The 13,912-nt window shown below is 42.0% G+C and overlaps 1 protein-coding gene across 2 annotated transcripts in view; it reads right to left on the bottom strand.

Annotated features, from left to right (window-relative positions):
• Positions 1–9,731, bottom strand: part of SLC7A3 (solute carrier family 7 member 3) — a 63,525-nt gene extending 53,794 nt beyond the window's left edge. Inside the window, exon 1 of one of the 2 annotated variants that reach the window (XM_072125575.1) lies at positions 9,585–9,731. In XM_072125575.1, coding sequence (XP_071981676.1) covers positions 9,585–9,709 — 125 coding nt within the window. In that variant the 5' untranslated portion in view covers positions 9,710–9,731. Of the gene's footprint in view, positions 1–9,526 lie in introns of both variants that reach the window. The other variant, XM_072125576.1, reaches the window with a different exon arrangement.
• Positions 9,732–13,912: the final 4,181 nt, after the last annotated feature.

Below are 13,912 nucleotides of genomic sequence, written 5' to 3'. Positions count from 1 at the left end.
TCGATCTTGTAGCCATCGCGTATGACTTGTAGAATCCAGGCATTCTTTATGCTTTGCTCCCACTGAGAGGGGAAAAGAGCTAGTCTTCCCCCCACCCTGGCGTCATTGCTTTCTGGCAGGGTTGGGTTGGGTATTCTGGAAGGAACTGTAACCTCTACCTCTACCTCCTTTGGTATAGCTCCATCTGCCTTGTTTTCCTTTCCCACGATAGGATGGAACTTTGTCGCGGGAATCACGAAAGGAATGCCTTTTCTGTCTAGGTTCTGGAAAGCCTTTTTTTCTATCTGCAGCTTTCTCCAGGATCGTGTCCAGTTCCGGACCAAATAGGAATTCGCCGGAAAAGGGTATGCCACATAGGTTAGATTTAGAACGGAAGTCACCCGACCACTGCTTGAGCCAGAGGGCTCTGCGGGCAACGTTAGAGAGTGCTCCTTCTTTGGCGGAAAACCTGACGCATTCCCCTGATGCATCTGCAATGAAGGTAGTTGCTAGTTTTAGCAGTGGCAAAGACTCCAGAAGCTTCTCTCTCGAGGTTCCGCCAATAATTTGGTTCTCTAACCCATTTAGCCAGCAGGTCATTGTCCTGGCGATAGATGTGGTTGCGACATTTGCCTTCAGATTTAGCATTGCCGATTCCCAGGTCTTTTTTAAGACGCTGTCAGATTTGCGATCCATGGGGTCTTTAAGTTGGGTCGCATCCTCAAAGGGGAGATCGGTCTTCTTAACCATCTTGGTAATCTGGATATCCACCTTTGGGATTGAATTCCAGTATTTTGACTTCTCCTCGTCGAATACGAGTCTGTTCCTGAAATCCCTGGTCACTGATAGCCGTTTCTCTGGATCTTTCCACTCTTCCCGGATAAGGTCTTCTAGTACATTGTTAACTGGGAATACCCTCTTCTTTTTTGCTCTTAAGCAACCAAAGAGTTCGTCCTGTACAGACTTAATCTCCACAGGATCTTCAATGTTTAGTGTTTCTCGGACTGCCTTTAGTAAGGTGTCCAAGTTGTCCATAGAAAAAAGGAATCTGGTGTCGTTTTTTTGTTCTTGGCTATCTAACTGTTCTTCCTCGCCTCCTTGGTAGGAACAGGAAGCCCTGTCTGGGTCTGAATCCATCTCCTCCGGATTTGGTTCAGAGGGTTTGAACCTTTTAGGAGGAATTCCTTCAGAAAAGAGGGATGCAACTGTGTTTTTTACTTCGGATTTGAACATGGATCTCATCTCGTCCATGAAGGACGCTTTTTCTTCCCGCATTATGCTGTCAAGGCAGTCTCTGCATAGCGGTTTTTTATAGGATTCTGGAAGTTTATTAAAACACATATTGCATCTGCGAGATGGAAGGGTTTTAGTCTTAGACTTGTCTTCCTTCTTTTCCTCTTTTTTATCCTCTTTCTTCTCTTTGTCTTTTCTCTCCTACATGTGAGAAGAAGACAAGAGGAAGCATAGGGGATGTATATATATATACAGGGCCCCCCCTCCACGAACCACCCTCCAGACCCCTTACTTACAGATATCTGAGGAAGGGGAACTGGGTCCATGCTTGCCTGTGGACAGGGGAGGAGGTAGAGGTGTAAGTGGAGGTGTAAGTGGAGCGGTGGTACAGATAAATGATCAGCCATCGTGTGTTTCACTAACCTGTCTGTGACACACTTAGATCTGCAATAAATCACCTGCGGATATCTCAGAGGCAAGAGAAGGTCTCTAGTAGACTCTCTGCCTTTTAAACTCACCGCTCCACGCTCCTGACTCCCGAACGCCAATGACGAGCGTCACTTCCGGTGCGCGCGGACCGGAAGTCGTCATCCGGCCAGTGGAACGCAAAACCGGAAGTCGTCATCACAAAACCGGAAGTCGTCATCGGAGGCCGGTGGAACGCAGCTGCGCCTCACCATCGGGAGCCGGAACATGTGGTGCTGCCGTGGATCAACGCAGGACCGCAGGGATCACACCAATACCTCCCCATTTAGATGTCAGCCAGGAAGGAGATCGATCGAGGCCAGGAGAGGAGAGGATCTTAGTACCAGGTACCGCGCCTCATAAAGGCGTCCCCCTCCACTCCCACCCCCCTAAGGAGATGAGAAGGAGAGAGACCCTCTCTTCCCCCTGCCTGTGTAGGGACAGGAAGAACACTGGCGAGGGATGCAGGGGGAGGGACATTTAACCTCTCTTCTTCCTGTCCCTGCAGAGGTCAAGGGGTAATCCTCCAGGTGGGCCGTCATGGGGGACGTCATGGAAAATGGGGTTAAAATATTCCCTAGTTTACCATCCCAAACAGCCCTGTCATGGTTATTTTATATACAGCCACCCTTAACCCTCTCCGGGTGCTGCCAGGCTGCTGGGGACTGAGATTTGTATGTGTGGCCCCCCCCCTAGAAGCTCTGGGCCATGGCACTTGTTCCGGCCCTGGCAAGTGTTCTCTTGCACAGGAAGACAAATATACTTTTTCCTATTTGAATTTTGAGACAGTAACAGTCACAGGTGATTCAAATACAAATCCTATGTTTTTCTGTATTACCCCTATTAGGTGCAGTCTCTGACAATACACAAAAAGATAGATTTTCCTGTGTCTTCACCTAATCGGTCTTATATTTGAAGTATCTTAATGTCGCAGTGTTAAAGCTAATCCAGCCCCTTCATTTGTGTTTAAATCAGTTTTGATGCAGGTGATCGTCGTCTTAGCCATAACACTCAGACAAGCATCCATAAGTATTGATAAGGCAATAACTGGGAATGTGGACTTTGATAAGAGGCGATTGCAAAATGACACTTCTATAGCTGCAAATACTTTTTATTAAAGGGGTATGAAGACAAGTTTCTTAAAAGGTACTCAGTATAACAAAATAACACTAATTCACTGTTAACAAAAATACAGCATTTCACAGATGTAAGCCCAACCTGTCTCTATCAGTCCTGCTGTACACAATTTCAGTTGCCCCTAGACACGACCCTGTAACTTCTGACTTAGAAAACCAAGATGGCTTCCCAAACCCTATCCGATGGCCGTGGAGCTGAGATTTCTGTCTCTCTCTCTGCCTCTAGTCCCTACCATTTCAGGACGGAGCTCTCACACTGATACACAGACACTGAGGTCCTGCCGACAGCAGCGTGAGGAGTGTAAAGCTACAGACAGATAAGTTCTTTAACTGGGAAGAGGGAGGAAGGAACAGCAAATGTGTTATGGAATAGAAGAAAATGTAGGAGAGCTGACTCTCATGTGTGTAATAGGCATCCCATCCCTGATGTTTCTCATCTCTCTGTGTCAGATATGAGTACAATGCTCAGAAGCTAAAGTGTATATAAGCCTATACCCTAATCATCTAACCACATTTTCAGCTCACAGAATTAGATGGAACTGCTTAGAGAGTCCCCGTCCACAACCTGGAATTTTGCACTGAGCAGCCTAGGGAGTGATGGGAGCTAAAACAACAATAAAACTGAGTAACATTGTAAAGTAAAGGGTTAAAATTTATCTTTGTGTTAACATCACTAGGGGATTGAGATTTGAGAATTTTCTTTCATGGGAAAACCCCTTTAAGCGCTGAAGTATTCCAGATCACAATTTCTCTGTTTTTCTTCTACACTTATTTAGGAACAAGATCAAATATAACACAGCAGCCAAGCGTGTGACAGGAGGATAACCCTGTCAGTCATCCCATGCGTTACAAGCCCTTAAGAGGGCAGCAACTTGAGTTTTGAAAGAGAAAAGAACATCTTTTATAAAATGGATCCGGATTGAAATCCTGATCATTAAACAGAAATAGAAGTGATAAAATGATGTCATTTTCATTAATTATGGAGTTTGGCGACACCAAGGTTATTTACTAGCAATATTATCAAAAGGAATATTTACAGACAAAGATCTTAAATTAGATTATAAAAGTTACATTAAAGCCACTTTTACACCATGTCACAATGTTTTGTACTATGACCTTTAGTCAACCGCAATTGTACAGGAATGGGCATACCATTAACCCTTTAAGGATCTGGCCCTTTTTTGTTTTTTCATTTCTATTTTTCACTCCCCACAATCAAAAATCTATAACTTTTTTTTTTTACACATAAAGAGCTGTATGACTGCTTATTTTCTGTGTAAAAAAATTCCAAATGCAGTGAAATTGGTGAAAAACAGCATTTGCGCCGTTTTCTTGTGGGCTTGGATTTTACAGCTTTCACTGTGCGCCCCAAATGACATGTCTACTTTATTCTTTGGGTCGTTGAGATTACGGGGATACCAAATTTGTATAGTTTTTTTTAATAGTTTTCATACATTTACAAAAATTAAAACCTCCAGTTCAAAATTTTTTTATTAGATTTTGCCATCTTCTGGTGCTAATAACTTTTTCATATTTTGGTGTAGGAGCTCTGCGTGGTGTTTTATTTTTTTTTTGCGACTTCTGATGAAGTTTTCAATGCTAGCATTTTTAGGGCTGTACGACCTGATCACTTTGAATTTTTAATATTTTTCAAAATGGCAAAAAAGTTTGGGCACTATTTTCTGTTACAGGGTTAAACGCAGTGAAAAACCATCATTTTTTGATAGATCAGGCATTTTCGGACACGGAAATACCCAATGTGTTTATTACTTTTACTGTTTATTTATATCAGTTCTAGGGGGGTGATTAGAATTAATAGTTAATTTTTTTTTAAACTTTTTTTATTTTTACTGTTTTTCAGACTCCCTAGGGTACTTTCACATTAGGTTGTCTGATCCTATCACATACTGCCATACTACAGTATGGCAATATATGGGGATTTTCATCTTCATACATTACAATGTGCAATTAGCACACAGTAATGAATAGGTTAAATAAAGGCTGTCATGGCAACCGATTGCTGCTCCCCAATGACGTCACGGGGAGCGATGATCTCCAACAAGCTCCATCGCGGGTGTTACCGCTAAGTTTTTGCTGCATTATGTAGCAAAGATTTACCGGCAATGCAGAGGGCTCAGTCCGTGAGCCGTCTCCATGCACCCACAGCCAACCCATGACGTGCTATTACGTCACGGGTCGTGAAAGGGTTAAAAGAAAAAAATTCTATTATACACACACAATGTATACAAATATTTCAGAATATCTTTAAGAAGTTATTTTTTTAATTGAATTACTGAAAATAAAAAGAAATATTATACAGTCTTTACAAACAATGTGAACGTTTTCAAGTGTTTATTTATGCTAATGTTGATGATTGTGGCTTACACCCAAGGAAAACCCAAAAGTCATTATCTCAGAAAATTTGAATATTATATTTGATCAACTGTAAAAAAAAAATAAAAATTTTGAACACAGAAATGTTGAGAACTATGTACTATGGTCTGGGCACTAACCACATCAGTGCGGCATGGCATGGAGGTGATCAGCTGATGGTACTGCAGAGGTGCTATGGAAGCCCAGGTTGTGTGATAGCTCAGTTTGCTGACCAATTAAACACAGTTATTAAACCAGGTTTGGTACTTTTGGCAGCGTGGAAAGGTGCCAAGTCCTGCTGAAAAATTGCATCAAAAAGCTTGTTAGCGTAGGGAAGCATGAAAATTTCTTGGTAGATGGCTGTGCTGACTTTGATCTTGATAAAACACATTGGATCTACAGCAGCAGATGACATGGCTCCCCAAACCACCACTGATTGTGGAAACTTCACACTAGACCTGAAGCTGCTTGTATCGTGTGCCTCTCCACTCTTCCTCCAGACTCTGGGACCTCAGTTTCCAAATAAAATGCTAAATTTACTTTCATCTCAAAACAGTACTTTGGACCACTGAGTAACCGTCCAGATTTTTTTCCTCGAGTCAAGTAAAATGAATCTGAGGTTGTCCATTGGTCAGGAGCTGTTTGATACATGGAATGTGACAATGTAGCCCATGTCCTGGATACGTCTGTGTGTGGTGGTTGAAGCACTAACTACAGCAGCAGTCCACTCCTTGTGAATCTCCCCAAAATTTTCTAGTAGCCGCTTCTTAACAATCCCATCAAGGCTGCAATTATCCCTATTGCACGTGCACCTTTTTCTTCCACACTTTTTCCTTCCACTATCACTATACATTAATATGCTATCTAAACAGCCAGATTCTTTAGCAATGTCCTTTTGTGGCTTATCCTTACATCTATCAAGTCAGCAGTCTTCCCCATGATTGTATCGCCTACTGAACCATATAAAAGTACACAAGTTTAAATCTTTTTTTTTTATTTTGTAAAGCAAGGTCATAAAAAGCTCAAAGAGGGGGCACACACCAACAATTAACCCTTCCTGACACTCGCCGTAATAGTACGGCATGGCTGGAAGGTACCATTACGGCACACGGACGGAGCCAGCACCATACAAAACGACACCACGCGGTAACACCAGCGACCGGAGATTCGACCGCATGTGGATCGGACAAACTCCCTCGGCGCTTACTAGGGGAGTCCGATCCTCCCCGGGGCTGCACTATGTTGTCTGGAAGCTTCTCAATATCATCAAAACTGCTTTCCTGCGTGGAAATGATTTGCCTCATCTGACCCAAATGTAGGACAGCTATCAATTTCATGCTTCAATCTACCTCTGCAAACACATTTTATGAAAATGAGGTCTCGCTCTCTCATCATGAGAGATTGCTGCACTCTGGAGCCTCAACACATCTAGCTGTAAATGTGGAGGGAAAAAAAAGATTGCTTACAAGCTGCCCGCTAACAAAAATGCTTAAAAAGACGATTGTGCAGGTGCAGCATTAAAAGGTTTCCAACCATTTCATGGCCTTTACATAACAGTGAATAATACAAGGACAAGGTAATTACAGATAGTCTAAAACAACTGTCTATGTAAAAGGACACCTGCCATACTACAGCCGTTACATTAAAATATTAGTACATCCTTTTTGTTAGTTCCTGGCACATGTATCTTACATCATGGCAGGCCTACAATAACCGCAGATGTGTAATTTGAGATCTTTTATCAATGTCAACAACATTAATTACATATGGATATATCCTGCACAGCTCCTGGCTTGATAGGATAAAGGGGCAGCGTACAGGAAACAGACCTTCGTACGCAATTGTGACTGGAAAAAAATGAACTCATCCATCTTCATTACGTTATGTTAACAGGAAATGTGCAGCAAGTGAAAAAAGAACGGAAATAACAGACTCCACAAGCCTGATCCACACTGAAGTTCTTAAAAATAGTATATAAATAAATAGTGTTAATATTATAAAACACAGTGATTTTGTAATGGAGGTATACTTTTACAACAATTTTACTGGCCCACTGTCTACAATGATATAAAGGAACTTTGCAAACTTTGATAGACAGACATACATATTGTCAAAGAGTCATACAGCAAACATTGCGTAGGGCGACCCTGCAGTCTCACCTGTCTTGTAAAGCATAGGGAACATGACTGCAAGTAAACAAGCAGTCATGCCCTGGTATGGGCCCATTTCTGTGGGCGGCAGATTTGGGCCCAAGAGAAGAAATTGTATGTTTGTCATTTAGACACTCAGAATTGGTTCAGCGGGACGTCCCCGCACTCTACCTGCCTGTGATCACTATAAAAGGGCGGCCGTGATGACATCTTTCACGTTGCAGTGCGCAGAGGCCGGCAGAGTGCAGGGACATGCCTCTGCCTGCTTACCAACAACATTAGGAAAGGGGAAGGGGGGTGAGAGAATTTTCTGAAAAGTATTATCATTTGGAGGGGGGGGGGAGAAGGAGTATCTCCTGTACAGTATATCATTAGGGGGGATGGGAATCTCCTGGACAGTATATCATCGGGGGGCGGGGGTCAGCACCTGAACAAGTTATCGTTATGAAGGAGTAGGAAACTGCTAGAAAAGTATATTATGGGGGGGGGCTCCTGGACAGTATATTGTACAGGGGTTTCGAGGACCACATAATAGAAGACTGCTGGACAATTGAAGGCTGGTAGACAGAATATTTATAACTGCTGAACAGTATATTTATGATCTAAATTAATTGAATTAACTAGTAAGAGGGGCCGATATGCAACTTATTAATTAATGGGGCACTGCTGACAATATATGGTTTGGAAATGGGGGCTGCTCTTCTATTTTAATGATGGAGTGCAGTGTTACATATACATTAATGGCTTTATTAAATATTAATGAATGGGACAAAAATTAATAAGAGGATGTTGCTGTATATAATGTGTATTAAGTATATATGGTGCTCTGTTTATACATGTATGTGTTATGCATATATAGTGCATGTGTGCATATGTCTGCGGAGTGTATACATGGTATATGTGTATTCTGAAGTATTACATGAAGGATGGTGATGGCAGTGAGGTTTGAGGTATATGGGCGCACTGGGGTCTTGTTACACCGCTGTACACAAGACCAGTTTGTTGTTATCATGAGAGTACACAGCAGCTGTATACAAAAAAGTGAAGTCCGTTTGCAAATTGCATTGAATACAAGTGATACAATTGTTCAATAGTTTAGTAAAAACTCAATGCTTTATAATGTCATTTTTAAAGATAAATCATGGAATTAAAGTTGCTTTGGTTACACAGACTTGACAACTATCTTTCTATTATATTCTAAAGTTGATACAGCTTGACCATACAATAGTTCCTTAGCTGGTGTCTTGTCAACACATTTGTTGGTCATTTATCTGTGTCTTTCACTGAAAACTTTCCTCTTCAAAAAAAATTAAAAATTAGGCATTTAAATCCAAAACAGGATCATCTTCTATCACAAAATACCCATTAGGGTTCCTGCATTTTTCTGCACCTGATCTGCGGGTAAATCAAGTTAGAAATCTGGAATCAAATGCATTAATGCACTACTGATTTAGGGCAGAATTTTGCTGGGAAAGGATTTCTCCTACATTGGACACGCGTGTCCCATCTTTATAGATTCCCTAAAATTACATCCATGAACTTTTTCCCCAAACATTCACTGGGTCTATAAATAGCAGTTCCAATCAGAAGAGTATATACTTTATTATTATTTACTCCAGATAGTAATAAAGTTTACATTAGCTGCACCCACCATGGGGCCCTGCCATCATCGAAAAAGAGGATATAATGTTACTAGAATTTCCTCCCTACCTAAACATGGTAACAATAAGGTATTGTTTGAAATTCTTGACAGTCTCAACCATTAGTAAGCTATGTGGTGACACACCACTCCAGAACAGCAGAAACACCCACTTGTCAATTTATTCATATATTCTATAAAAAAAAAATTATAAGAGGGAATACAAAACTTTAAATAAAAAAGCTAAATATACCAAAAAAATCCTTTAATGGCGATTTTAAGTATCTGTGAAAAGCAATGCAATGGCTCAGCTAGCATATGCAGCCATATCCAAAACTCCACAAATGGTCTTCTAAGTGGGTCTTATCATAGAAGTTGTCCATCTGTTTTACACTGTAGTATCAGAATCTCATTATAGAGATAAAGGCACAGACTATATATTATACTATACATACATGCGCTCCTAGAGCCACAGACAAGAAAAAGTTTCTTGAGTGGAGGAAGAAAACGCAAGTGTCTGTACAGACAGCTGCGGCCAGAGTCCTCCTTACCGGGGTGTCTCGGGCGCCGTCCTGTGCCCGGTGTGCAGGGTGTCAGTCAGTCCCTCACCTGGCGCTATGTATATTCCTCCTGCTGCTGCAGCCGCCGTCTCCCGCTCCGGTTTCCCGCTCAGCTCTGACAAGTGAGACAGTCTGCTCGGCGGAGTTATTATAATGACGTGTCACGTGGCGCATCCTCTGGGCGTGCTGCTGTACCAGTCATAGGAGGCGCAGCCGGTTCTCGGGCTGTATTTACACCAGTGTTTATTTTGTTGCAGTTGCTTTTTTTTTTTTTTTTACACAAAGTTCAATATGTTGTGTGCAGCAGAAAAAGAAAAGCCTCCAATAAATCTACTGTTACATGAGGACAGGGTAGCGTTATTAGCTCTATGTGTCAGGCATGTCTTCTGACGTCTTGTCTTTGTCTCTTAAAACATTGTTTAAACGCGTTTTTATTATCAAAAAATTAGTGGAACTGTCAGTGGAATATGTGCATCCCTTTACAGCAATATGAATTGTACTGTGTTCATCAGCGATAAAGCGCAGTACATGCAGCAGGCCTGTACATACATGCAGCAGGCCTGTACATACATGCAGGGGCGGATTAGACTGCCATGGGTCCTGGGCTGTATTAATATTTTGGACCCAGTGACACGTGGCGTTTTTGTTGCGTTTTTTGTTGCATCCTTGAAAAATGCATCATATCTGCATATTGGCTTTTTCAATGGGTTTTAGCTTAAAGTGTCTTAACTTGGTGTTTTCTCCCCTGTGTTTTTTTTGTCTGCGTTTTTTAAGGTGCGGTTTCATTGCGTTTTTTCGAAGTGGTTGCGTTTTTGAAAACACTTGTTTGTGGTCTGTGTTTTGAAACGCATGTGATTATATGCACAAACAGCAGGGAGAAGATCACTACGTTTTTAGAAATTACAAGAGACACAGCTGCATGCAATTAACGAACATCAAGCATTGCGTTTTTAAAACACAAGCAAACATTTAAAAACGCATGACCAAAAACGTGTGCGTTTTCAATGGGTTTGAAATCACAGCAGAAACGCAACAAAAACGCCACTTGTGTCACCAGCCTGAGGCCGGCGCCACACAGGGCGCTTTGTCTGCGCTTGCAAACGCAAACGCAGACAAAGTCGCGCCCACAGGGGCGGGCCTCGGCCCGATCGCATCGGCGTTTCTATGGAAACTCCTGCGATCGGGAACGAGCCGCCGGTGTTTCGCGTTAAATTAACGCAAAACACCGGCGGCGCGGACTCAACTCTCCACGCACCTGCTTCCCGTCCGACTAGGCCACGCGCATCCCTGTCTTGTAAGAAGACTAAGGCCCCTTCCACACTGGCGTTTTTCACGCGCGAGTTCTGCGCGTGCATTTGACGCGCAGAACTTGCATTGCACTCTGTCCCATTGTATTCAATGGGTCTTTCTTCATTAGCGTTGGTTTTCACGCGCGTGCTTGCGTTCGTTTTCACGCGCGTCAAAATCGCAGCATGCTCTACTTTTGCGTGTCACGCGCGGTTTTCCCGCCCCATTCAAGTCTATGGAGATGCATCAAGAACGCATTGCACTCGCAATCATTGCAAGTGCAATGCGAGTGCAATGCGTTTTAAACGTGAGGGTTGCTAGGTGACCAGAATAACAGTATTTCCCCTACTCGAGAACGATCATTTAATTAAAAAAACACAATGAAGAACAGTGAAGAATAGAATAAAAACAGTGAACACAGTGAACACAGTGACCACAGGATCATTTAAGAGAAAAACACAGTGCAGAACACAGTGCAGAATAGATTACAGATGTTCGGCACATCTGCTTACTTGTCGCCAATATATATGTGTGAAGAACACATTGCAGATGTATTTAAACATCTGCAATGTGTTCTTCACACATATATAGTGTTCTTCACATGCTATTTTGGGCGCACCGTTCCGCGCGTATCTCCCGACAAGTAAGCAGATGTGCCGAACATCTGTAATCTATTCTGCACTGTGTTCTGCACTGTGTTTTTCTCTTAAATGATCCTGTGTTCACTGTTTTTATTCTATTCTTCACTGTTCTTCACATCTGCTAACTTGTCGGGAGATAATATACACGGGGAACAGTGAAGAATAGATCGCAGATGTTTGCAACTTATCAGAAGACATTATTTTTCAATTAAATAACACATTTTAATCCCAAACCTCTGAAAAATGCTCGAGTCTCCCATTGACTCGCGCGTGAAAAACACGCCGAAAACGCAAAAAAAACGCTAACAACACGCGCGTGAAAAACGCAAAAACGCTAATTACTCCAAGGAAAAATGGAACAAAAACGCAGCCAAAAACGTCAGTTTTTCACGCATTGCACCCTGACGTGAAATGCAACGCTAGTGTGGAAGGGGCCTTACAAGACCGCTCAAGGCAATATAATTTTCGCATTAGAGGGCTGCAGGAGTCACACAACGAGACCTTTAATATCACAAGAAAGTTAATAAGGCAACTTATCCCCAACTTTTCAGGGGCTCATCTGGAGATCTATAGAGCACAATGGGCCTTGGTGGCAGCAAGGTCTGATGGCCTGCCAAGGGACAATATAGTCAAGCCTCATTTCTGCTCCATCAAAGAGGGGGTAATGGACGCAGCTAGAAAGGCCCCAAAATAATTTTTATGTACTCTGAGATACAAATCGGATTTGCCCCCTCTACAATACAAAATAGTCACACATTACGCCCTCTCCTGCAAATTTTACAGAACTGCTCGATGTGGGCATTTCCATTTAAGCTGCATTTTCATCACAAAAAAACACCAGCATTCCTTCTCGGCATTTGAAGAAGGGGAGCAGCTCTTGTCCCAACTGAAACTCCTACCAACTTATTCAGGGACAAAAACAACGCGGCCCAGAACTCCATCTCCTCCATTATCACCTCTTTGGCACTAGTAGAAGTAGTCAAGACCAGCTGATGCTCCCCTAAGGGATCAACGCCCCCGGGAAGAGTGCCCCCGTGAGCATGGACAGCTTCAACAAGTTCCAATCAGGGACACCATTTGATATATGTATGCTTCCCAAGGGGCGACAAAGATAAAAGTTTGTTTCCACCAATTGTTGCCGGGTGTAACATTACTTGTTATATGGTAATGATATAGTCAGCTTATGTAAGCAGGTCCAGACACTCCATTGGGTCTGCACCCCTACATGTTAGGCTGCATTCACACTACAGTATGGGGGACGTATATACGGGCGACGTATATGCGGCCGATATACGTCCCCCATACACTTCTATGGGCTCGCGGCACCCTACGGGAGCTAAATCATCTGATCGCTTGTTCAAAGTAAAACACTGCCACCATCCAGCCCCCCCCCCCCCCATGCTCATCTTGAACAAGCGATCATCTGATTGCTTGTTTAAAGTAATACACTGCCACACACCCCCCAACTTGGCGCAGTGGGACGATCATGGCAGGGAAAGTACTGAAGACCTATAAACACTGCAGGCATTTTTTAAACAGCTGAGATCACAGCTATTGTGATCCCAGCCATTACTTCAGGAGCTCGGCTGTCTCGTACACCGAGCTCCGATACAAAGCCGAGCATTGAATGAAAGCAGCAGATTTGTATTGTCACATTGTACAGGCTATAACATTTTAATTATTTTTTTGGTAATGCGAACATATAAGGGCTTATTTTGTGTGGGATGAGATACACTGTACAGATTTTGGGGTGGATCTAATCCATAAGATGGATTTTTAGCACATTTTTGGCGTAACAGACAAATATTAATAATAAAAATAATCTTTATTCTCTGGTTCGCTTCAATTAAGGGGATACCTCATTTATATAGTTTTTCTTATGTTTGACTAATTATATTGAGCTAAACAATATTGGAAAAAATTGCATATATTTTAGTATCGACAACTCTTCAGAGGTATAACTGCTGTATTTTTCTGTTGACAGCTGGTTTAGGGCTTATTTTTTGTAAAAAGAGTTGTTCTTTTCAGTGGTTTATTTTAGGGCACTTAACTTTTTTTATTGCTTTTTAGAACATTTTCGGTGAGGGTATTTGATGAAAATTCACATGTTATAGAATGTTTTTCATGTTTTCTTATGGCATTCACCATGCGGTATTACTATTGCTTTTGATTTGCGTACCTGGTGTAAGTTTTTTTTCCCAGCTTTCTATGCTTTATTTGATTTTTATATGAAAATGTGGTGTTTTTTTATTTTTTCTTTATTTTTTATAGTAAAAATGATTACTTCTTAAAATTACTTTCATATTTGGTCTTGAACAAACGTTTATCTGACCACTTGTTCAAGCCAAATGTATTGCAGTGTGTTTATGTAACTAACTGAGCATGTTGTGTTTTTTTAACCCATACAGAACGCACGTGGGAGAGGGCTTGTTCAAAATGCACATACGTT

Source organism: Engystomops pustulosus, chromosome 9, assembly GCF_040894005.1.
Source record: "Engystomops pustulosus chromosome 9, aEngPut4.maternal, whole genome shotgun sequence".
NCBI classification, from domain to species: Eukaryota; Metazoa; Chordata; class Amphibia; order Anura; family Leptodactylidae; genus Engystomops; species Engystomops pustulosus.
This window is presented reverse-complemented; position numbering and strand designations above follow the sequence as displayed.